The 23032-nt window shown below is 36.7% G+C and overlaps 1 protein-coding gene across 2 annotated transcripts in view; it reads left to right on the forward strand.

Annotated features, from left to right (window-relative positions):
- Positions 1–18259, forward strand: part of LOC131038974 (dnaJ protein P58IPK homolog B) — a 59694-nt gene extending 41435 nt beyond the window's left edge. The window contains exons 9-10 of one of the 2 annotated variants that reach the window (XM_059207830.1): positions 7066–7284; positions 16631–16655. In XM_059207830.1, coding sequence (XP_059063813.1) covers positions 7066–7284; positions 16631–16633 — 222 coding nt within the window. In that variant the 3' untranslated portion in view covers positions 16634–16655. Of the gene's footprint in view, positions 1–7065; positions 7285–16630; positions 16656–17619 lie in introns of those variants that run through there. The other variant, XM_057971603.2, reaches the window with a different exon arrangement.
- Positions 18260–23032: the final 4773 nt, after the last annotated feature.

Genomic DNA, 23032 nt, shown 5'->3' on the forward strand with positions numbered 1-23032 from the left:
AAGGCAAGGATACACAAGATCAAGGACATCATTTAGGAAGCAATGAACAAAGAACAAAGGTTGAAAGATAGCAAATTTTGGCTAGAACTTCAGGATCGCTCCTGTCCCTCTCCAAGGGACCAGGGCGATAATCTATTTAAACATCAAAATGCCTTGTAGATGCCAAGTGAAGTAAAAGTGGAATGAAGAAACAATGTTATTACTTGCCATATAGTGAAGATTGGAGATCGAACAAGCAAGATCAAGGAGAAAACACCAAGATCGCTCCTGTCCCTCTCCAAGGGACCAGGGCGATATCACCTCAAGAGGCACTCATTCGCACAAGCAAGTCAATCAAGCTCGAATTTCCCAACGAAAATGCCAATTTCAACGTAAGGATGAAGATTTTGAACGTCAAAAGCACGAGATTCCAGGCTAAAATGGTAGATCGCTCCTGTCCCTCAGTTAGGGACCAGGGCGATGAGGTTTGTACTTTTCCACTTCTCCAATTTTTTGGCGCTAACGCAATTTTTTTTTGAATTTATTTTAAATGCTAAAATCGACAAATTCAAAAAATTCAATTAATTAGCATTTAAAAATTGCGCTTGGACATTAATTAATTGATTTTTTGCCTTTTAAAATCGAGTTTATTAATTTAAAAAACAAAGGCATTTAATTAATTGATTATTAATTTAATTAAAATCAAATGGAGCGCTTGGTATTTATTTGTTTATTTTACAAAAGTCGGCCTTTTATTTTATTTAAAATTTGCTTTTAAATTACCAAGTCGGCCTAGAGGTAAATGAGAGGGTGAGCGCCTATAAAAGAGGGGTGAGTTATTTCATTTTCAAATCATCATTCAAACTTCCTTTGCATGCGATTTGGAGAAGACAAGGAGGAAGTGCGAATTTCATTAAGGAAAGGTGCGAAATTTCCATTCAAGGGGAGTGCGAACTTGGTTTGAAGTGGAGCGAATTTGCCATCAAGACGTTGAAGACCCCCCCAAAGGTGGTGAAATTGACAAGGAAGGCGTTCGCTAGAGGAGGATCACATTGAAAGCTTCAAATTTCGATTTTGCCTAGGCGAATTTCCTTATTTTGCATCTTTTTAGAGTTAGTTCTCAAGTGAGGTATGGCAATGTGATCCCTTGTTTTGATTTTGAGTTTTGATCGTCATTGCTCCAAATTTTGAATTTTGAAATTTTCAATTTCAGTAGCTCAATCGTTTTTAGGAAATGATAACTCAAAGACTTATCATGAGGTTTCCTAAAATTAATCTTTAATCTGATCTATGTTATGCATTGCAATATCTATTACTAATTTTGAAATGTTGTGTAGGTACCAAGATGGCGACTCTCAAGGAAAATCAAGCCAGATCAAGGATGGTCTCCTCAAGGACGATCAAGCAAGGACAAGGGCGGCCTCTTCCAATCCAGCATTCCAAGGCGAGGTACATCATCATCCTGCAAATCAAGGACACAAGAAGTTAGAACAAGGGTTCGTTGAGGAAGCAAATAGTTCCAGATGAATTAATTAAAGCTAGCTTCTCAACAACATTAAGTTGAATATCTACCAAATTACAAGTGTCAGACAAGGTGGCATCCCAGTCATCGCTCATCCAGTCAGTGTGGTCCACCTCAGCATTTCCAGATTCAATGTACCTAACTCATGGAAGGTGGCACAAACTCCGATGTACCTACCCCGGCTATCCATTGATCGATTTTTCCAGAGAGGACATGTGTCCAAGCAATGCAATTTTATCATTGGTTGAGCATTAAATGTTATGTAATGGTTGTAACAAACCCTAATTAGGGTTTTCATTGTAAAGTCTTGGCCATTGATCTCGAATGGATCTAAGCCATCGAATTGTATTGAGGGCACTATATAAGCCTTGGCATTTCATTTTGTAAAGGCTAATTAGAGAGGGTTAGAGTTAGTTAGTGAATAGAGAGTAGTTAGAAGGTGATTAGAATAGTAATTAGAGTAGAGTAGAGAGAGAAGGCAAAGATTGTTGCCAAGAGGTTGTTGTAAAAGACTTGTAACTTCTTTGAAGAAATGGTGAAATTTATGGGTCGATTCGACAATTTGCATGGTCTTTATACTTCTCGTATTTGATTTCATGTTATTAGATGAGTGGAAGAAATGTGCTTGATTGATGGTGGAATTCGTACATCCATACTACTAGCAGTTTGTTGATTGCAGACTTGCCTTGCGTAGTCAACTGGAATCATTCAGCTTAAGCCTAACTTCAATTGTCGCTTCTTCATTGATATGCATCAACCTGATGGTGTCTATGCCTGTAGTGATGATTTGAACATCATAAAGCTTCCCTTCGAAGATCGCACTAGCCTTGTGGAGATGGTCTTGCGATGTCAAAACAAGACCTAGTTAGAGTTTCATCAAAGATCAATCATTGCTCCTACATTCTTAGTATTAGGATTAGATCCTCTCTTCGCCCTCATCCTTTTTCTATTTTTTCAAATCTAAGCTAGTGAAAATCCTGTGTTCCAGCAATATTCAAAGCAGATCGGAAGTTCAATCATTAAATGTAAGTCCCCTTGTGATTCCAGCAAATCACATCATACCACTGGAGCTTATCCACACGTAGAGACCCTACTAAAAAGAACATTGGAGTCATCCTAACTGATCCTTCTTGCGATATCTTCAACAGTTAGCGACTTTATTCAAGAGAGGATAAGATGCCCCCGCTGCCAACACCAAATCACAACCTTCAAACCCACACGGAACTCCATGGCATGCATCAATTTTCTACTTTTTAAAGACGTCTAATTTTCTACTTTTTTAGGTTATAACTTTCACTTTTTACAAGGCGGAATTGAAAAAAAAATTAAATTTGCATTGTTTTTTGACTTTATGGGCCGCCCAGCTGCCTGGGTTCGACTAGGTTCGACCCCAGGTTTGATTGGGTTCGACCAGGGTCAAACCCACTCTAGGTTTTTCGAACCCTGGTCGAACCCGGGTCGAACCGGACCCATACCACGGACCCAGTTGAACCCGGACCCGTACCAGGGGGGCCCAGAGGCGAACCCGGTAACCTAGCTTCCAACCATCAACATTCCTCATGAGGATGCGATTTTGTACCCACTTTGCATTTAAATATATCTAAACTCAGCTTGTTTATTTTGTGTTCTCATTTATTGACTCATGGGATGCATCTTCTCATTGAATTTTGCAAAAAAATGCATTTCTAATTAAATTTAGGCAATTTTTTAAGTTCCCGAGTTTTTTGCCGAGTTTTTCTCGAGTATTGGCCGAGTTTTTCCCAAGTTTTTTTTTTCCGGGCTTGGCGAGTTTTTGGTTTTGGCGAGTAGTTCAACTATGGTTATAATAATAGTACTCATTCGACCCCACTTTATAATATCTATGCTGCATATCATGTCATGTCTGAAGGAGAATACATCAGGCGATAGTTCACATTATCACTGAGTAACTGCAAGTTGTTTTTCCAAAACGAGCAACTTGGATAGAAACTTGTGACTCTGCAGGGATCACTATAAATTGCTGTTTTTTTTGATTTTGTGTTCTTTTTTGCTGGGATTCAATGCAGGATGACTGTAAATTGACATGGAATGACCGTAATGTGGAAAAAACACACAAATTCAGGTGCCTAAGTTTTTGAATTTATTATTTTGCCAAGTTCTGAAATTTAAGTATTTTTGAAGTTACTGAGTTTTGCCAGGCAAACATGAGTTTGCAAACTATGCATCAGGCTAATTAGTTCAAAAGAGTGATAAGAAGTTAAAGGATTGATTAAATTATTTTACACCTCAAACATCTCCAGAAGAGGATTAAATCCTTTCAACTATTTTAACCTTTGGAAGATAGAAAAGACATCTCCAAGATGCTATGCAACAGGCTGCTGCTAAAAGGTAAGTTTTAGTTTCCAATTCATTGCAACACATCAACAACATGAGGCTCCATATTGACTCTTAAAGCTAGCTGTGAGGTTGGTATGGAGGTCTGTTCACAAGGAAAATAAGTCACAACGATGCTGAATAAGCCTCAGAGAGTCCAATAAAAATTTATCTGATTTACTATTTTTCTCTTTGGTTGTCTATACATTGTGTACAATGCTCTAGTCGCTAATCTGTTCTAGTATGCTTATGTATTTAGTGTCAGGTGTTTTATTTACTTATGTATTTACTTTCTTTGGTTCTATGTATTTGTTTGCTCCTATGTTACCTCGAGTTTCTGGGACGGGGGGACACGGAAATAGGTTTTCGGGACGTTTTTTTTCCTGGAGCAGGGGACGGCTATATATATATATATATGGAAATCTGAAATTTTAAATATATTCATGAATTATATATCTATATAACATTGTAACATCGTAAATGGGCTGCCATCTGGTGGGGCCCGAGCAATAAACCGACGATCTCGGGCTAAGTTTGGGGCTAAGTTTGTGTAGACAAGTCATTCCCGAACGCAAATACTAGGGGAGAATGGTAAGGCATATGCTAGGCACCGAGGCATTCACTAGCTGGTAGTGTCCTTTGGGTTGGATCGACATCTATGATTTGCCTGGATCGGTAGAAAAAAATGTGATTGGTTGCTTCCCTTCAAGATAGAATCGCTTCACTGAGTTCACTTGGCTAAATCTAATCATAATGGAATCGCTTTAGATATCCGTATTTAGGTTTACTGTTTTAATATTAAAAATAGATTTTATAAAAAAATCTTTTTTTTTTATCCCTCCTACCGCCGGAAATGGCCGTTCGTCCTCGGGACAATTGGGGGACGGCTTGGCCATCCCCAGCCATTCGGGGGACTATCAACAGTCTCCGACTACATAGTTGACCGTTCCACGTTTCCGATACCATTTCTGAAAATCAATGGTCTCCGACTACATAGTTGAACATTCCACGTTTCCGATACCATTTCTGAAAATCAACGGTCTCCGACTACATAGTCGACCGTTCCACATTTCCGATACCATTTCTGAAAATCTTTCTTGATCGGGGACAACTTGGAAATGTTTCTGGCCATCCCCTTGTAACCGAGACGTGCGCCTTTAGGGTGGAAACACGTTTCCGGGTAACATTGGTTTGCTCATGGTTCTGGGTTAACCCCAATTTTTGTACTCTAGGTCTTCTTTCTTGCTCTCTATCCCACAATGTCATGTCTTCTTTTTTTGGATTAAAATAAATCAATAATATTATTTAAGTTGGATCCAATAATACCTTATTTAAGAGCATTAAATATTAAAATAATTTTTTTTTAAATAAGAGAGTTGAGGTTGGACCACGCTACATGAATGGGTTGGTGGAGTTGGTTGTTCCACCTTCAATCAATGATCTCCCAAATAGGGGTAAATCTATTTGTATCCTCCTTGTGACAATTTTGGATGGCCTCTTTGGTCCTATCCATGACCTCATAAATATATCCCATTGAATTTTTCTCCCCATCCACAAAGTGTAGAATCCTCACTAGTGGCTCCATTATCTACAAAGTACAAACTACTAGCAAATTTGAGTAATAACTTACAATGAAACTGAATACATTTGAAGTTAAAAAGATTAAGGATTCAATTTGAAATTTAAATTAAGTTTGAAGTTACCTCGACAATAACTAAAGCTCTATTCATGAAAACATCATCAAAAACTATTTTTATGGCCCTTTCTCCATTAGCCTTCTTTGAATAAGTTGAGTCTAGCCATGCTTGAATAAAATAGAAATACTTTGCAATTTTACAAATTTAGTTGGAAACCTTGTAGCACTCAATTGCACTAGCTCGTCACCCTTGGTGTGAACTCTCATCAAGGTAAAAACCCACAAGATTATAAATATATATTTTTATATCTCTTGTGCCTTCTGCAGGTCTCACCTAATCGATTTTGCCTATGTTCTCTGAAAAATGTCAAGGCAATGAGCTGCACAAGGGGGTCCAAAAAAGTGTTGGATGTGTCTCTTCAAGCAATCTTCCAATCACCACATATGATGTAGCATTGTCAGTAACAACTTGGACAACATTTTGTATGCCCATCTCTAAAACAACCTCCTCCAACATCAAGCTCACATTTTTTCATTCTTTATTTTGTTGGAGGCACTTATTGACTTCAAAATAATTAATTCACCCTTTCAAGCCACTGAAAAATTGAGGTGGAGTTTCTTCCATTTTTCCACCCATCTGAAAGAACTATGCATCCAAAATTTTGCCATTGCTTCTTTTGATATTCCTCAATTTGTTGTACATTTCCAATAGCATCTTGAAGCAACTTGCCACTTAAATCTCATGGAGAGGCAGCGTTGTTCCCTTTCCCTGCAATTCTCAATGTTGTCATTGAACACTAACAATATGGATGCCTTGCCATGTTAAAGGAAGTTTTGTAATACCAAAAGTTTGCACATACATTATCTGCGTCTTTGTGCACCTCTTTGTTCTATCTTGTAACTTGCAATGAAGGTTGTGCTCTTGGTACATTTCAAGGCACAAATAAACCTTGCAATTGATCTCTACTAAATTCAGCTAGATTAGGAGGATGGGCAATGTATATGTGGACCGCAACTAGAGCCCACATTGCCTCGCATATCTACATTAGATTCTACTGGAAAATTAGGAGCAATGGCTTCTTGTATGTCTGCTTGTACCTTGGCTCTCTCCAATTTCTCTTCTTGTATGGCTGCAAGAAGGGCCAACATCTCTTGTTTCACCCTCTTTTGAGGCTGCTTCAAATGGCTTGGCATTGCGATTACAAATGCTTGCAAGAGGGTATTTGAGGCGATTATGCTGTATTTCTAAGTGGGATCACGACTTCCAAGGGGTCTCTTTCCAATGGGATGACTTCCACTTGGTGAGTCAAAACTAGATGTAGCCAAATGCCATTGTGATTTTTAATTTTAACTTACAATATTGATTAAAAAATATAGTAATGAAGTCTTTGTAATTAAGAACTGATTGTTTGTTCATTAAACTGAATTGGTCTTTCTATAGCTTCATTATAATGAAGTCTTGCCTATAATGGGACATCTTTACCAATAATTTGCAGCACTTTGAACTTGTTAATTTTATTCTCTTATCCTTTCTAATTAGAGACTTTTAAGTTTTTAACATGTTTGCAACTTGCAGGATATGAATATCAGGGAAGCATTACAGAGAGCTGAGCGCTCTTTGAAGCTGAGCAAGCGGAAAGATTGGTACAAGATTCTTGGTGTTTCAAACACTGCATCCATTGCAGAAATCAAGCGAGCATATAAAAAGCTAGCATTACAGTGGCATCCTGACAAGAATGTTGACAATAGGGAGGAAGCAGAAATGAAATTCAGAGAAATTGCAGAAGCATATGAGGTGAGGAGTATGGGATATTACGTTTAAACGTTTGCTGTGTTTTTTAGCATAGATAGACTTTCTTCCATTTTCAAAGGCGTGTGGATGTTAAATATCAAGTATTCATACAGCTCAACAAGTAGGCCTTTTTAGCTTTCTTTTAAGCTACACATATTTGTAGATATTTCCCAAAGCATTAACACATGTCCGTGCAGGGATAGAATATATATATGACATTAGCAGAAAATATCTTTTGGGGAAAAATTCGTCAAACCAAAACTATCAAATTTAAAAAAAGTAAGATTTAAATGGAAAAATTCAGGTTTCAGAAAATATAAAAAAAATGTAGAAAAAGGGAGAAAAAATTCTATTTAGTGAAATTTAAAGACATTTAATAGCATAGAGATATAGAGAGCAAATAAAATTTGAGAGTTTACCCATCAATTGTGAAATATAGGATTTTGTCATATATTATCATATTGCTGATTACATTGCATGGTAGAATACATACTTCATAGTGCATAAACAATATTTAGATGCCAAGAGTTTTCAAAATTTCAATTACAATCTACTTTGTACAAAGTCAACTTACAAACTAAGTACAAAGGTCCAAAAAATTAGATGTAGTCAATGACACTTGTTGCTACGAAAAGAGCTACACTAGAGGATTGTAGGTTTTGATGATGATGCTCTTGCATGAGAGCTTATCCTACATTGTTCAATTCAATCACTATCACAGTTGCACTCCTTAAGGAGAGCATAATCATCATTGTTAAGGACATTATCATTTGCAATTCACTCAGAAGCTAGATTAATTTTGTCTAGTTCAATTGGCTGGTCATCATTAATGGTACCTAATTTTGTTCATATAAACTTTAGTCTTGGCAATCGAAATTGAAAAAAAATAATGAATGATTGTAAGTATTTCAGAACTCTAACCTTAAGCTTTCTTGGAATGTGTGGTAGAGGTTGTGTACAACAAACATGAGATTATTCATCCATTTTTGTGTTAGATGGTTGCATTTCTTGGAATGCATGTTCTAAAAAACACTCCAATAAGTGTGCTTGCAAGATAATAAATCGTATGTCTGGTATAAAATATGCCTTGCCATCGATCAAAGATTTTTGTCTTCTTGGTAAAAAATATCTCACTAATGCGTTGAAAAACACTTATTATCTTTAGATGATTCTTAACATTTTTAATGTACATGTAGAGAGATTGTCCAAATTATTTTTGTCTCTATCTGGTTTGAAGGTCTACCTTCTTTGCATGACAACCATACTCGACAAAAAAACTCCTTACCTACTTGTACATTGGAAACTTTACTGTAGTTCCTTGCAACTTTTTTGGGGTAGGTTTCATTTTCTCCATGCACATGAATAGGTTCCATGTGACCTCAACTCCATCATCTTTGAATGAGGGGCTATGGAACAATGTTGGATTTAGATGGTATCCAGTAGCATGGAGAGCGGACTGCATTTGTTGATTCTATCACCCATTGATTATGTCCCACAATGGCATGTACTTGTCCCTTTTACTTTCCATACTACCCCTCATCACCTCCTTGGCTCTATTTGTGGCCTCATAGAAATAGCCCATGGGAGATTTCTCTCCTTCGACTAACCTCAAATTATTTTTTGAGGCTATAAAAATTGATAACTTGTTCAGCTGCATTTAAAAAAATTATGCAATACCACTTTTTTTCCATCCATTTGATTTGTGAAATTAGAACCAATTCACTAATTTGAAACAATCATTCACTTAAAATTCATTTTTTGCCAGCAAAGAGTCAACAATGCACGAAAGTTTGTAGCAAATCTTGTCACCTTTGGTTGAACTAACTACTTGCCCTTTGTTAAGGAGTGCATCATACACAACACCCATGTGTGATCATAGACGAACATAGAAATTGTGTGAGTCTTTTGCAATACTTCTTTAACCCATTCAAGTTTTGTAATATCCTTTAGGTTTAAATTAAGGCAATGTGCTACACATGGGTTAAAAGGTATAGAGGGATACTTATCCATCACAAGTCTCTGAATAACAACACAGAATACACATTGTGATAAATTGAACCATATTTGGTGGCCCTACATCGATGATCACCTTGCCAAGTAACTCTAATGCAGTTGCAGATTTGATCCTAATTGATGCATCCACAAATTTGAAAAATTTCATGCCAATATCACAAGAGACCAATTGATGAGAGTTCAATTAGTTCTATCTGCCCATCCATCCGACATTATAGTGCATTGTATCTTTATTGACTCTAATCAATTTTCATTAACGTTCTTAAAATCTTGCACTATTTCATTGATCATACCAATTTCTAATGTCTCATAAGAAGAGGCTTTGAACATAGTATCTACAATTGCAATAACATCCATTATACCTTGCTAGTATTGAGACTTGGGAACATGGAAATGTAGGCTAAAGTAGATCCAAAAATTCACAATTGCCTTCTTCGTTTGTTCATGGATGTTCTTCATCTATCTTGTACTGTCCAAAGTGGCTTGTGATAGTGCGAGATGCAAATAAAGAATTAATGTTTCCACCCCTTGTGTTTGGGCCACATGATGTAGAAGTAGGTGTTGACCCATACTCGTTTAAAGACTCTTGTGCATTAGCTGCCTCATCCAAATCATTGCCCTTAGCATCTATAGAATTAGAAGTCGCTTCTGTCCTAGTTAATATCTTTTTTGTCTTACTATTAAAGCATGCTTGAAAAGCATGTTTTGCTTGATTTGTGATATATCTATAGGGCACTTTGGGCAAGAAGTGGTGTCATGTCTTGGCTCCTTCACCAAATACCATTGGAAGCAATACATCCCTCAATTGACATTATCCAAACAAAAATTACATTTGACTTTGCTCGTACCCAAGACTGATGTGCAATATGCACATGCAAACTCTCTTTGACACAACACTATGACCAAATATGCAGAAACATCTGTATTCAATCTTCATGTTCAAGTTAACTAAGGAACAATTTGTTTACCAGCTTTTGAAAGTGTGTCGTGAATGTATGAAGTTGTAAGGAAATTGTCTTTTCTTATTTAACCAATTTTATTTCTTTTGTCATTTCTAAAATATACAACTTTTAATGGTCATATACCTCACTATTGCAAACAGGAATGCAATTATTATTGAAGTATACGAAGTACACTAAATGTAACAGTTGTAAATAGTATTATGCCAATAGCCAAGATTGAAGATGTTTTGTTGTACAGGGATTCCAAAAAAAATGAAGTATCTGTTGTATTACTTTCAAATTATTCAAAGCCTGACTAGCCTTGAAAATGCTACAAACATTTTTCTTGCATCGAAATGAAACTAATTTGAAATCACAAAGAACAAAAAACATTTAAATAGAAAGATGTCAATCATAAATTGATTTATAACAGGCAAAGAATCAGAGATAATTGCAAACCATCACAGGGTACAGCAAGGCAATGAAAAAAACGTTATTTAAAGTGGTTATGAGAAATGAGAAAAACAGAAAACAATTTCATAATTTTTATGAACAATGAGTATCACATTTTTTTTGTTTCCAGTACCCAGCTTGTAAAAGTAGTAAATGCAATCATTTTACATTTTATAATCATAAACATCATGTTTAGTATTGTTGCATTTACTATATTTTTTGGAGTTTCACAAATTTGCTTCCAACAATGATTGTAATCACATTGATGTCCTTTATGTTAGATCTCCACATTCAATATTTTGGATTAGTGTGAACTGAACACTTTGAAGAGTTTGACTTTAGAATCTTTAATGTCAAAATATACTTTTGTGTTGTAGCTCTCTAATATAACTTATTTTTGACAAGAATAGAATTGACACTGAAGAGTTTGCCATGGGACTTATTGTAAGGTGAACATTAAGCTTGGTAGACATGGGACCTAGAGTGTGCATAATGTCATAAATTTTTTGGAAATAGATGGTTGATAGTGTAAGTTAGCTAGACAAGACAAAAAGGTGTATCAATGTGTGTAAGTAATGCAAAGTCAAGGTATTGGACTAATAAATTTTACATGCATCATTTATAAGTCATTAAGGGTGTGCTTATAACTCCTTTTTATAAACAACAAAGTGCCAAATATCTTATTTTGTCCTTAAGTCATAAAACTGTGAAAATGACATATGCTATGAAGGTTTGTGTGGTTTTAAAGGCCTTAATTTGGGCATGATTGCCCCTAGATCTCCACGAGGGAAGGACCCAAATGGAACTCAAGGTGCTCGGGGTGGACCTTGGGTGAGCCTAGGTAGACCCAAGGGTCACCCAAAAGAAAAAACAAAAATAATATTTAAATTTTTTTTTATAAACAATAAAGTGTCAAATATCTAATTTCGCCCTTAAGTATTAAGATTATGAAAATAGCATGCACCATGAAGGTTTGTGTGGTTTCAAAGACTTTAATTTGGGTTTTGTTTGCTCTCAAATCTCCACAAGGATCATTGCCCCAATGCCCCATGAGGGGTGTTACTTCTCGACCTTGTTGGAGGCGTTGCCCCTAGATCACTATGTGAGGTGCTACCTCTCAATCCTATTGGGGTCACTAGTTGCCATCCTCAAATCTAGGGCCGTGGTTCCTCCATCCTTAAGACCCCTTGGCACATTCCCTTAACTCTTCTTCTTGAGAATTCATTGAATAAGCTTATTTTACCCAAAGTTTAACATTTCTACAAGTTGTGAATACTTCTTCTCTTAAGAAGAATTGGAGTATATACTCCTTTATCCACTTAGTTAATTTCAGCCAATTGAGTGCAAAAGAAGTTGAGGATTTGGTTTTTGTGTATTCTGCATGTCTTATCACATAAGGAATTCAATTACAATGAGGGGGGTGACAAGGAATTGGGATTGAACTTTGGAGTGTGTTAAATGTTATTGTTGCACATGCCACTGAAATCTCTTTAGATGAGGCAGTTTCTACATATGACATGGCTAGTGGAAGTGACATTGTAACTTGTGATTCAAATGAAATTGTAATTTTGATTGTGTATTGACATTTCACAAATTGCTGAGAGCCCTACTGGCATAGCTGAACCTCGAATCCATACCTATACCATGACCAACAACTTAGGTGTGCATAAGGAATCACCAAGTTTTTTAGCAGTATCAAACAGTTAACAGCATGAATTTTCCCCAGTCCATGATATAGTTCAAACAGATTATAAAATCAAATTTATAGTTTTCATAAAAAATGATTATAAAATGTAACAGTTTCAAACATTTGCAGTTAACACCATTACACAGTTATACTAACCATGTAGAGAAACAATGGTCGCAATCCAAGTAAGAGAAATGAAAGCTATTGTTGTCGGCACCGATATATATCCAAACCTGTGTCGTGGCACCAAAAACACCTTTGAAATTCAAAAATAACAATGCAAAGCCATTTTGACAAATAATAATAGGTATTGGAAACATTAATCCCCGAAGAATGGCGTTTAAAACACATTTAGCTGGAGAAAAACAGGTCAACAAATTTTGATGCTGATTTTCTGTAAAAAATGTGATTTTGCATGTCAAAATAAGCAAGAGTGGCAATTCATGATTTTCCCGATTAGTTGTGTTTTTTGGCAATTTATGTTTCTTTCTTGTTAGATGGTAAAATTAAATTATATTACTATGAATAATTACAAAGTTTGTGAATTTGCATGTTTAAAAGAGTAGCTTCATAAGTTAATAATATAGCAGCAAAAAATTGTTCTGAGGAATAAATTGGCTAACCAAACTTTTGTTCAAAAAATCGTGATTTAATTGCAAAAAAATGGGGTATGGTCTTTTGCGAAGAAAATTGTGATATAAAGATATAGTTTATGCTCAAAACTTGGCTAGCTTGCCATGGTCAAATATGTCAATAAACAGGTCAAACTTGTGATTCAAATGAGTTTATTGTGCTTTTTTTAATTTTCAAGTAAAAAAATGCTCTTCGATTAAGTGTGTCTCTTTAGACTAATTCTCATGCTAAATCCTCGTTAAGGTTGTGGAGGGCACTGTCGGCATCCTCTGGGTTTTAAGTGCTTTTTCCGGAGGCCACTGTCGGCATCCTCTCACAAGGGAACTGTCTTGGCTCTCACTCTTCAAGTCCTTGCCCCATCCACCTCCAGCCTTCAGGACAATCAGAATCTCTGCCCGTCTTGGACTCCTCGTTAATTAGTGGAGGCCATTGTCGGCATCCTCAGGGTTTTTGGTATTTTCTCTTGAGGGCACTGTCGGCATCCTCTCACGAGATCAGCCCTGGCACCCTCATTGCTTGAGGGCACTGTCAGCATCCTCAACCCTTTTACAGCTTATGGGCACCTGAGGGCACTGTTGGCATCCTCGCTGAGGATTATCTCCTGTCAGGGCTTCCTCGATCGATGGGTATTTCATGGCTCCCATTCGCTTCAGGCATGGGTATTTATATGTACACATCTTCCCATTTATAATATTAGGGCAAAGAAGTAGGAATTTGCTAGCGGGGTGTATTTCGAAATTCGGGCTTTAATGGTGAAAGGTAGGGTGAAGAAAAGCTGCTGGAGCGTACTTTATTATTTCTAGAAAAATGGGAAGCATGGGCGTACTTTATTATTTCTATAAAAATGGGAAGCATGGGCTTATCTCCGGGTTCAGAAAACATGGGAAGCATGGGAAGCAAGCGTGGGGTGGCAATTAGTTCATAATTCGCAAGCAAGGGGTATATGATTGTAATTGATCCGGAACTACGTACCTGGGGGTAGTTCCATCTCTCCATCTCGAGGTTACCAGGATAAATACCGGGAAATGGGGTGCAGTCGGGGTTTAATGACTAATTTTGCCAATCTACGACCATTTCCTTGTCAAGTCATAGGGGTGTTTAGGCCCTTTTAAAAGGTGTGACGTACTATTTTCCACAGCCGTTGCCTTACGCCGCTCAGTGTTGACATTGTCTCAGTATTGCAGCTGCATGACTGGATCGCGTACAAGTATAGCCATTTCATTCCTGAGAAAGCGACTCACTCAGGACCACCATGACTTGCTAGAAAACTTGACCTTGCCTTGAGCCATACAAGCATGGACCACTGCAGGTAGCCCATGGCTGGATGGCACAAGCTGGTCCTTGCCTTCGAACCTGAGAGAAGAGAAGAAGAGAAGAGAAGAGAAGAGAGGCGACGAGTCAATTCTAGTCAAGCCATAGCAGGCAGCTAGGCCTTGTAAAGCTGCGATGTACTGGGAGCCACCGGAGCATGCCTTGATCCATGCCTGAAGCGAACGGGAGCCATGAAATACCCATCGATCGAGGAAGCCCTGATAGGAGATAATCCTCAGCGAGGATGCCAACAGTGCCCTCAGGTGCCCATAAGTTGTAAAAGGGTTGAGGATGCTGACAGTGCCCTCAAGCAATGAGGGTTCCAGGGCTGATCTCGTGAGGATGCCGATAGTGCCCTCAAGAGAAAATACCAAAAACCCTGAGGATGCCGACAGTGGCCTCCACTGATTAACGAGGAGTCCAAGACGGGCAGAGATTCTGACTGTCCTGAAGACTGGAGGTGGATGGGGCAAGGACTTGAAGAGTGAGAGCCAAGACAGTTCCCTCGTGAGAGGATGCCGACAGTGGCCTCCGGGAAAAGCACTTAAAACCCAGAGGATGCCGACAGTGCCCTCCACAACCTTAACAAGGATTTAGCCTGAGAGTTAGTCTAAAGAGTCACACTTTATCGAAGGGCATTTTTTAACCCTAAACCCTAAACCCTAAAAATTTGGTAAAAAGTCGTGCAGGCTGAGTCAAATTTAAAACTTGCAATTTTTACAGTAAAAAAATCACCATGGCCCCATTTGTGATTAATTGCAATTTACCACAACTTTTGGAGCAAAAATCTTTTGGAAAAGAAAATCAACAAACCAAAAGATTAAGATATTCTCAAAAAATTGGGAATTTAATTGGAAAAATATCGGTTTTTTAAAAAAACATATAGAAGTTGCAAAAAAGAATAAGTAAAACTTGCCATTTGTTCAATTTCAAGGTATTTTAATTCATAGAGATATGGAGAGCAAATAAAAATGAGAGTTTTAACTTATGAATTGTGGAATATATATATATATATTTTTATTTATGCTCATATCATTGCATTATGCATACTGCAGAATGCATAAATGATAACCAGAAAGTAATAATTTACAATTTTTCAATTTCTGGGCATTCCTACATTTTGCTTATCTTTCCCAAACTTTATGCAATGGCCCTTTCGCACTTTTCTCTTCTTTTCCTTTGTGCAGCCTTTTATGATGTTTATCATTACATGTATTTTTGCTATTCTAATAACTTAATATAGATTTTTCAAATAGGAGCGTCAATTTTATAAACATTTTGACACAAGAAATAAATTAAGTCATAAAAGTTGCCCTAGTTATAGTAGGAAACCAATTATTGTACTAAAAAACAAATTCAAGAAAATTTATTGCAAACAATGAATTAGCTAAAAACCAGCTGACATGCTTTTCTGCTATATTAGATAAAGAGGTGTATTATAATAAATTACTATTCCATAAAATTTTCCATTCTAAAATTTGTAGAAATTTGAGGTGCCCACATTACCTCCATTATGTTTCTGCAAATTTTTGAACGAAGGGAACATTGGAGAAGAGCACATTTACTTGTATTTGACAAAAACTCTGTAAACCTGATGATTTCAGAAGCAGAATTTTGCTTTCAGATTTGCAAAATTGGGCTCTACCTCTATATATTATTTGTTTGTTCTCCTTCTTATTTTGATTTGGGAGTATTCTTTTAAAAATCTGTTTATTTGGATCAAATAAATAATACCCCTTCAGGCATATTACTTATGGTGACTGAAATTGATGGAAGTATAGAAAATTCCCAACAAGAGCAGCAATGGAGGTCATTGAGGTCGTGAAAAATTAGCAACTGTGTGAAGTTGTAAACAAATGCGAAAATTGCTTGAAAAAGACCTTTTTTCTGATGAAAAATGGGTTGACCAATTGAATGGCATGTTTAATTGGTCAAAATTCGGCAAAACTGGTAAAACTCACACTTGAGCTGATTAAATTACATTTTTCTCTTTATTTTTTTGGGAAAAAATCGCTTTAAATTGCAATTTTTAGGGTAAAAATCACCAAGAATGGTGGTTTGTGGCTAATTTTTTTCCCACAATTTTTGCTTCTCTTATTGGAAATAAAAAGCCAAAATAAATTCATCTGAAAAGCCTTGCAGTCATTATTGATTCTATTTTGATATAATAAAAAAATAGTCTGATTTCTGGAAACATTGCATATTAGAATTTGCTAAACATGAAGCATCATGGGAACTAACAACGTCTTTTCTACTATTAGTCTTCAAAAAATTCTTGACAGGACCAATAAAATATGACCTGTCTTTGCAGTGAACTTTGAATCCTGGAAGATGATTTTGGCTCGTTTTTCTGCAAACCATATTCAAAATCTGGCTAGGATCCAGGGAGTCAACTGTCATATTGTCCAGTGATACATCACATAGAGCATTTCATCCATCACTTCATGAAAAATGGACTGAACTAGGCTTTACAGAAATTAGTGACCAGGGCCACATGTGTACCAGGACTAGGGACATGAAAACTGATACTTTATGCTTCACTCTGATCTCAGTCTTTTCTCCACATAGATGTTACTTTTTCTGACTTCCAGAACTAAAGATTCTGGGTAATCCTTCACATTGAGTGCAAAAAAATGCTTTCATGTACATAGGACACATGGGGAACTTGGTAAGAAGATTGTCTGCAAATATTTGGGTCGTTTGGTTATTGAAATGCTTCTAGACATCCTATAGCTAAATACTTATGTATTCTGAGATTTTGATAATTAAATGCCATACAAATATGTTGACAAAACATCCTTTAACAGAACAAATATCTATGCTGAGATTCAATAATTAAATGCCGTTGAAAAATGTTTTATGGTCCAAAGGGGGAAAATGACGCACAAGGTGATTAGTATGAGTGAATACTAGCAAACACAGCATTACTTGTAGCAGATGCTAAATAAATAATAATACAAATGCTCGGCCTTTATATTTGCTATAAATTCTGCATCCTGGAAACCTATCAAGAAATTGAGAAATAATAGTTTTATTGGATTTTATATTCTGTGTTTTTTACTTTTAGCCTCTGTTGGAGTTTTGCTGAAAATTCAATTATGACAGTTCAGTCTTTTTATATGCTAGAAGGCGTGAGATTCAACTCCGTACTCTATGAGAAGTTCAAGTTCTTGCATTCATTGTTATACTTATATCCTTATCTTTCTTCCAAGACAGTTTTTTGTACTATGTGCCCTCAATTAATGAAAGTGGTTCCCATGTGACAATGAGAATGACCTGGACCTTAATCTTCTAATTTAGGTGCTTGGAGATGATGAGAAACGAATGAAGTTTGATAGAGGTGAAGATATTGAAGAACCTAGTATGGGTGCTGGTGGCTTCAACCCTTTTGGTGGCGGTGGGCAACAGTTCACGTTTCACTTTGAAGGTGGTTTCCCTGGTGGCTTTGGATTTCAATGAGAATTCCAAGAGAGATTTCTCAGAGAGTCATATTTGCTTAATATTCATTTCATCAGTTATACACAAGTTTGATGCACTGACAAAGGTAGGTATAGGGGACCAATGTATTCTTTCCCCTGAGGTGTACATGTGATTGAGAATTGTAGCCGGCTTCAAAGCATGTGAATTAAAGCAAGAGGTGTTGCATTCATTAATTTCCACCAGTGCTGATTAAAGGTTTTCCAACCTTGGAATCATTCTTTGCATTTTTGACTCAATAATGCAAGGATTAAGATCACATAGAAATTGGAATCCTTAGGAAATTTTCCTTTTCGAGAATGGTAAGTTAATTCATTGTCTTATTCAATCATTTCCCATGGATAACCAGTGAGGAATCTGTCAATTGAAGACATGCAGCACAATAGATGTAGTATCTTTCTATGTTCAATGGATTTCTTACAAGTAGTAAATTTAAGTATCCCTCTTGGTACTGTTGATCAGACATTCAATGTTTTCTTCTTAGGATGCTTCAAGTTTACTCTAATGTCTTAAATAATCCAGTTTTTGAATTCTCTAGTGTTGTTTGGTTGAGAAAATACAAATTATTTATCACGTGTAATATGTACTGTTAGGCTGCAGGAACTTGAGGTAAAGTTCATTTTAATTTCATACGTATGGATTGCTCCCTATATATATATTAAAGCCTGTATCAAGCTTGGAAGCCCTTTTTTTTTCGGAATTAAACCTCTTAAACGTAGAATGCAGTCCTCAAAGGGCAAGTGACCCATGCGTACGAGAAACATAAATACACCTTCTGATATGCGACACTATAACATACTTATAGGCAATTTTGAAAATAAGTAAATCTAATAAATGAACACAGGCAAAATGCCTGTCTGTTGTGAAAGGAATATGACAACCAAAGTTGAAGAGGAAATCCTGCCATTGAAGGCAGAATAATATCACGGTGGTCATCACACCACCATAAGTTACAATAAATCAAGCGGCATGCTAGGAATAGATTTTTCTGCCCATGTAACAAGGGTGCTTTGGAATCAGGTTAAGAACAATAAGGTTTTTGCTAGACTCAAATTTCCCAGAATACACGTGGCTGTGGGCTGTCTTTATTCTGGCTCCAAAAAAGATGAATCTGTCGGACTAACAAGACGTGTTATGCATTTTCCGTCGTTAGTCGCGCTTTGGAGCCAGAATAGACGCTTCGGTGCTCTGTGATTAATTTTAAATATTTCAACCTAAAGCCCAGAGGGAGCAGTTGAAAAACCGACCGTGCCAGAGATATCTTCTTGGGTTCTGTCCATGTCTTCGGGATTTGAATTCTATCCAATATATTTGAATTACTTATGTTTTCTAAGAAGATTGGAAAAACAAATTCCCGTGGAAGTACTAGCAATGACGCCAAATGCTAACGAGATTGTTGAAACTGGAAAGGAGTTAGAGCCATAACAATGCTGAAAAATAGATGAGGAAGTACACGAAAAAGAAATTTCTGAGAATGCATGCAAGATGATTTAAGCTAAAAGGTTCTTCCAGAATATAATTGTGGGGTATGTCATGGTGTAGAATCGTAATGGATAGACTTGCTCATAATCATACGATAATATCGAACTGAGCTGGTTACTAGAGCGTTTGATGTCAAAACTAAAACTTCGAAGTAACAGTTCTCTTTATTGATGAAGTTGAAATTAGTATTTGATTCTTCTCATGGGATAAATCCTCTTGCCGATATGAAAAAATAAATCTATACCAGTATTAATGATATTCATTAAAAAAAACTATATTCAAAGAGCTGCTTTGCAGAAGCACATCGATAAACTAGCGTCGAATTGTGCCTTCTCCATTTAAGATGCGTTTCCCAAGCTTTCCAGATGTTTTTGGTCACAAAGGCCGTACAATTTTTATAAGGGCAGGGTAATGAGGCAGATTGTGATATAATAAACGATGCTATACCTCTTTTTTTCCCCAATTATTCGAGGATGTAAGTGCTCTTAATCTTAATTGTCTAACAGGTTCTAAGCACCCATTTTGTGTGGATAAACCTTCAATTATATAACACATGCAAATATTAATAAACACCTAACATAAATTCGACGTTCATTTACCATTTTATATATGTAAGAAGGCATAAGGTAGCTACACCTATGAAATTACTAAAAAAGAGAAAAAAAAGTGCCACCCTTTAAGCAGGGGTGTCAAATGCCAACTACTTTAGTGCCAACTACTTTATTCAACTATATTTTGCAGTAAAGTAGTTGTAAATGATCTTGATGTTAGAATTCACCGAAACATTGGTTGTATGCAATTTAGTTATATTCTCCATTTTTGGAAGATCTTAGAGACATCAGATGTATGTATTTAACAGAAGAAGCCCTCTTTCTTTAAACTTTTATCCACTTTAAATGTGTTTCTGTGTTTTGCAGAAAATTTCATGTGGACATGTTTCTAATGTCTTTGGAAACATCACTTGCAAAACATTACAGGGCAGCAGATGGATCTACTAATAGATTTCTCAAGGAGATGATCACACTGCCCCATTAGAAGATCTAGAGGCAAGATGTAAGAGGAGGATTGGAAATGAATATGAAAATGTGTCTCAGATAGGCAAACTGACATCGTATACCACGTGTATCTCAACAAGGAGTCTAGAATCTCATGCTTGTGGGCAAGATAAAGTTCCAAATGTAAGAGGACTTACATTTGTTAATGCCAATCAATATAAGAGGATGTTACAGAGGAGGCAAGCCAAAATATTCAAGAGGTTAAGGTGGCTAGTGCACACTGAGTTTATCACTATCTTACCAAGGATAGTAAACTTAACCAAGCAGCAATTATTCATTAGGTACAACAAGAGCAAGTGGATCATGAAAATCAGGCTGAAAGAGCATGCCAACAAGATCAACTCAAGTGCATTGATGGAACAAAGCAACAAAAGGAAAAAATTGGAGAGGAGATGGAGGATGACAACAAAATGGACCAATACAGCTCTAATTCAACGCCTCTAACTCGAAGGTCTAGAAGTGTTGGAACAACTAAAGTATAACAAATGGCAAGATGTCATGGACACTAATCATAAAATAATTCAAGAAAGGACGCTAATCATAAAATAACTCGAGAAAACAAGTTTCTTAAAGAGGAAATCATCAAACTGCAAGCCAATTTGAAAACAGGGCAACAAGAAATCATGTCTATGAAGGAGAAACTAAAATTGATTAAAAATGGAAATTTTCCTACAACGCCGGAGGAAAGAGACACTTCACATCTACAAGAGCTCAAACCAGCAATAGTAAATCATAGAGATAAAAGAAGCTAAACTAAAGGAGCAACTAGAAGAGGCAAAATCGTGGGCACAAGGAATGAAGGGGTCAACAAAGAGTCAAAAGGAAATCACAGGGAAGCAAATTAGAGTTCAAATAGGGGAGGAAAGACAACGAAAGGATAGGGCAGCGAATATAATAATAAAAGGTTTGAAGGATTACAGAGAAGGTGATCATACCGATAGGTTACAATTAGAAGAGAGAAGTAAGGAATGGGAAAAAGTAGTAGCAAGAAGTGCAGGTAATGAAGCATAGATGTATAGAGGGAAAGCCCAATTCAACAACAAAACAATACATAGTAAATAGGAAGGCGGAGCCCCTCGGGCACACCTCTCAATGGTAAGGTAGAATTGTAGAGGTTACCCTTGGAGGAGAGGGCCCGATTTAGGACCCATAGCGGAGGGGATGGACGTGATTGTCCTCCTTGAAACATATGAGCATGAAGGATGTAAGGTTTCACATTTTGAGGGATATATGAAGATATCAGGATGTAACAATCTTAGTAAGAGAATCTTGGGAAAGAGTTATACATGTGGAAAAGAAAGACCCAAATAAGCAGTACATCTGAAAAAAAGTATAGGTTAAGAAGCTCACAATCTATCTTGCAGCATGCTACTTTGCTCCTCACGATTCAAAATTCTATAAGAAGAGGAAATTAGACAAACATGACCCTTTTGTAGCCTTGAAAAATGATATATCAACATACAAACACAAAGGTGAAATCATCTTAATTGGAGAATTTAATGTTAGAACAACCAATAACCAGTCTCTTTGCCTTAATAATGAGGAGGGAATAGGGGACAATCCTTTATGATTAGAGGAAGAAGGGAGCCAAAAATGAGAAAGAGTGTCTCAAGATGAAAAGGGAGCTATCACGTACTATGGGGCAAAATTGCTAGGAGCGTGCTACTTATATGATCTGATTATATGCAATGGCCTAAAGGCTTGGCCGAGCTCAGGGAACATTACGTGGCACACCTGCAATGGTCAAATTGTGGTGGATTATGTTATAAGCTCAAAGAAACTTGTGACAAGTGTAATAGATATGGATGTGAAAGACTGCCATAGAAATGAAATGAAATCACAACCCAATATATGTAAAGATTAGCATACAAAAAGACAATAAACATCGAAAGAAGATACAACAAATAGAAAAGAATGAGGTCACTCAAAGGACAATCCTCCTGACACATGAGAAAAATAAATCTTTCAAAAAATGCTCAAAACACAGCTGCATGTTGCAGGAGCCAATGGGTTGGTCAATCCAAACAAGGAAATGATAGACAATGTCAGGGTGGCCTCTATAATCCTTAGGGCTCTCAACTCATGCAACAGGTCTAGACCTAAAAGGAACAAGAAGAATAGCTACCTTGCAAACCCTTGGTATGATGAAGACTATAAGGCAACAAATAAAATGACTAAGATATGTGGTAATAACAAGGAATATACAAAACTAGTAAAAATGTTTAAATAAGATTACATGCAAACAAGAAGAAAAGAGTTGATTACGCTTGGGAGACACAACCCAAGAGGCTTTTGGAAAGAGTTGCAGAAAAGAGAGACAGTCAAAGAAAATAATATCATAGATCTTCAATGGCTAGAGTATGCAAAGCAACTATATGAGAGAGATCAAGACAAAGATACCCCTCTGATAATCAGTTCAAGAACTTAAATCTTCTCTTCAGACAACATTAAAGAAGGAATTAGAAAGCTTGTAGTGGTTAAAGCTCGAGACATTGATGGCATACAAGCATAACACTTAAGATGGGGATTGGAAATCCTCACGCTTCACATCACAAGAATATTCAATGGAGTCATCCAAAATGGGTGTCTAATAAATTGGACAACTAGTGTTGTAATCCCATTGCTCAAAAGTGGTGACATCAATAATCTCTCAAATCACCGCACTATAATGATCAATCCTTTTTTTGGTATACTTTTTG

Source organism: Cryptomeria japonica, chromosome 7 (genome assembly GCF_030272615.1).
Source record: "Cryptomeria japonica chromosome 7, Sugi_1.0, whole genome shotgun sequence".
Lineage (NCBI taxonomy): Eukaryota > Viridiplantae > Streptophyta > Pinopsida > Cupressales > Cupressaceae > Cryptomeria > Cryptomeria japonica.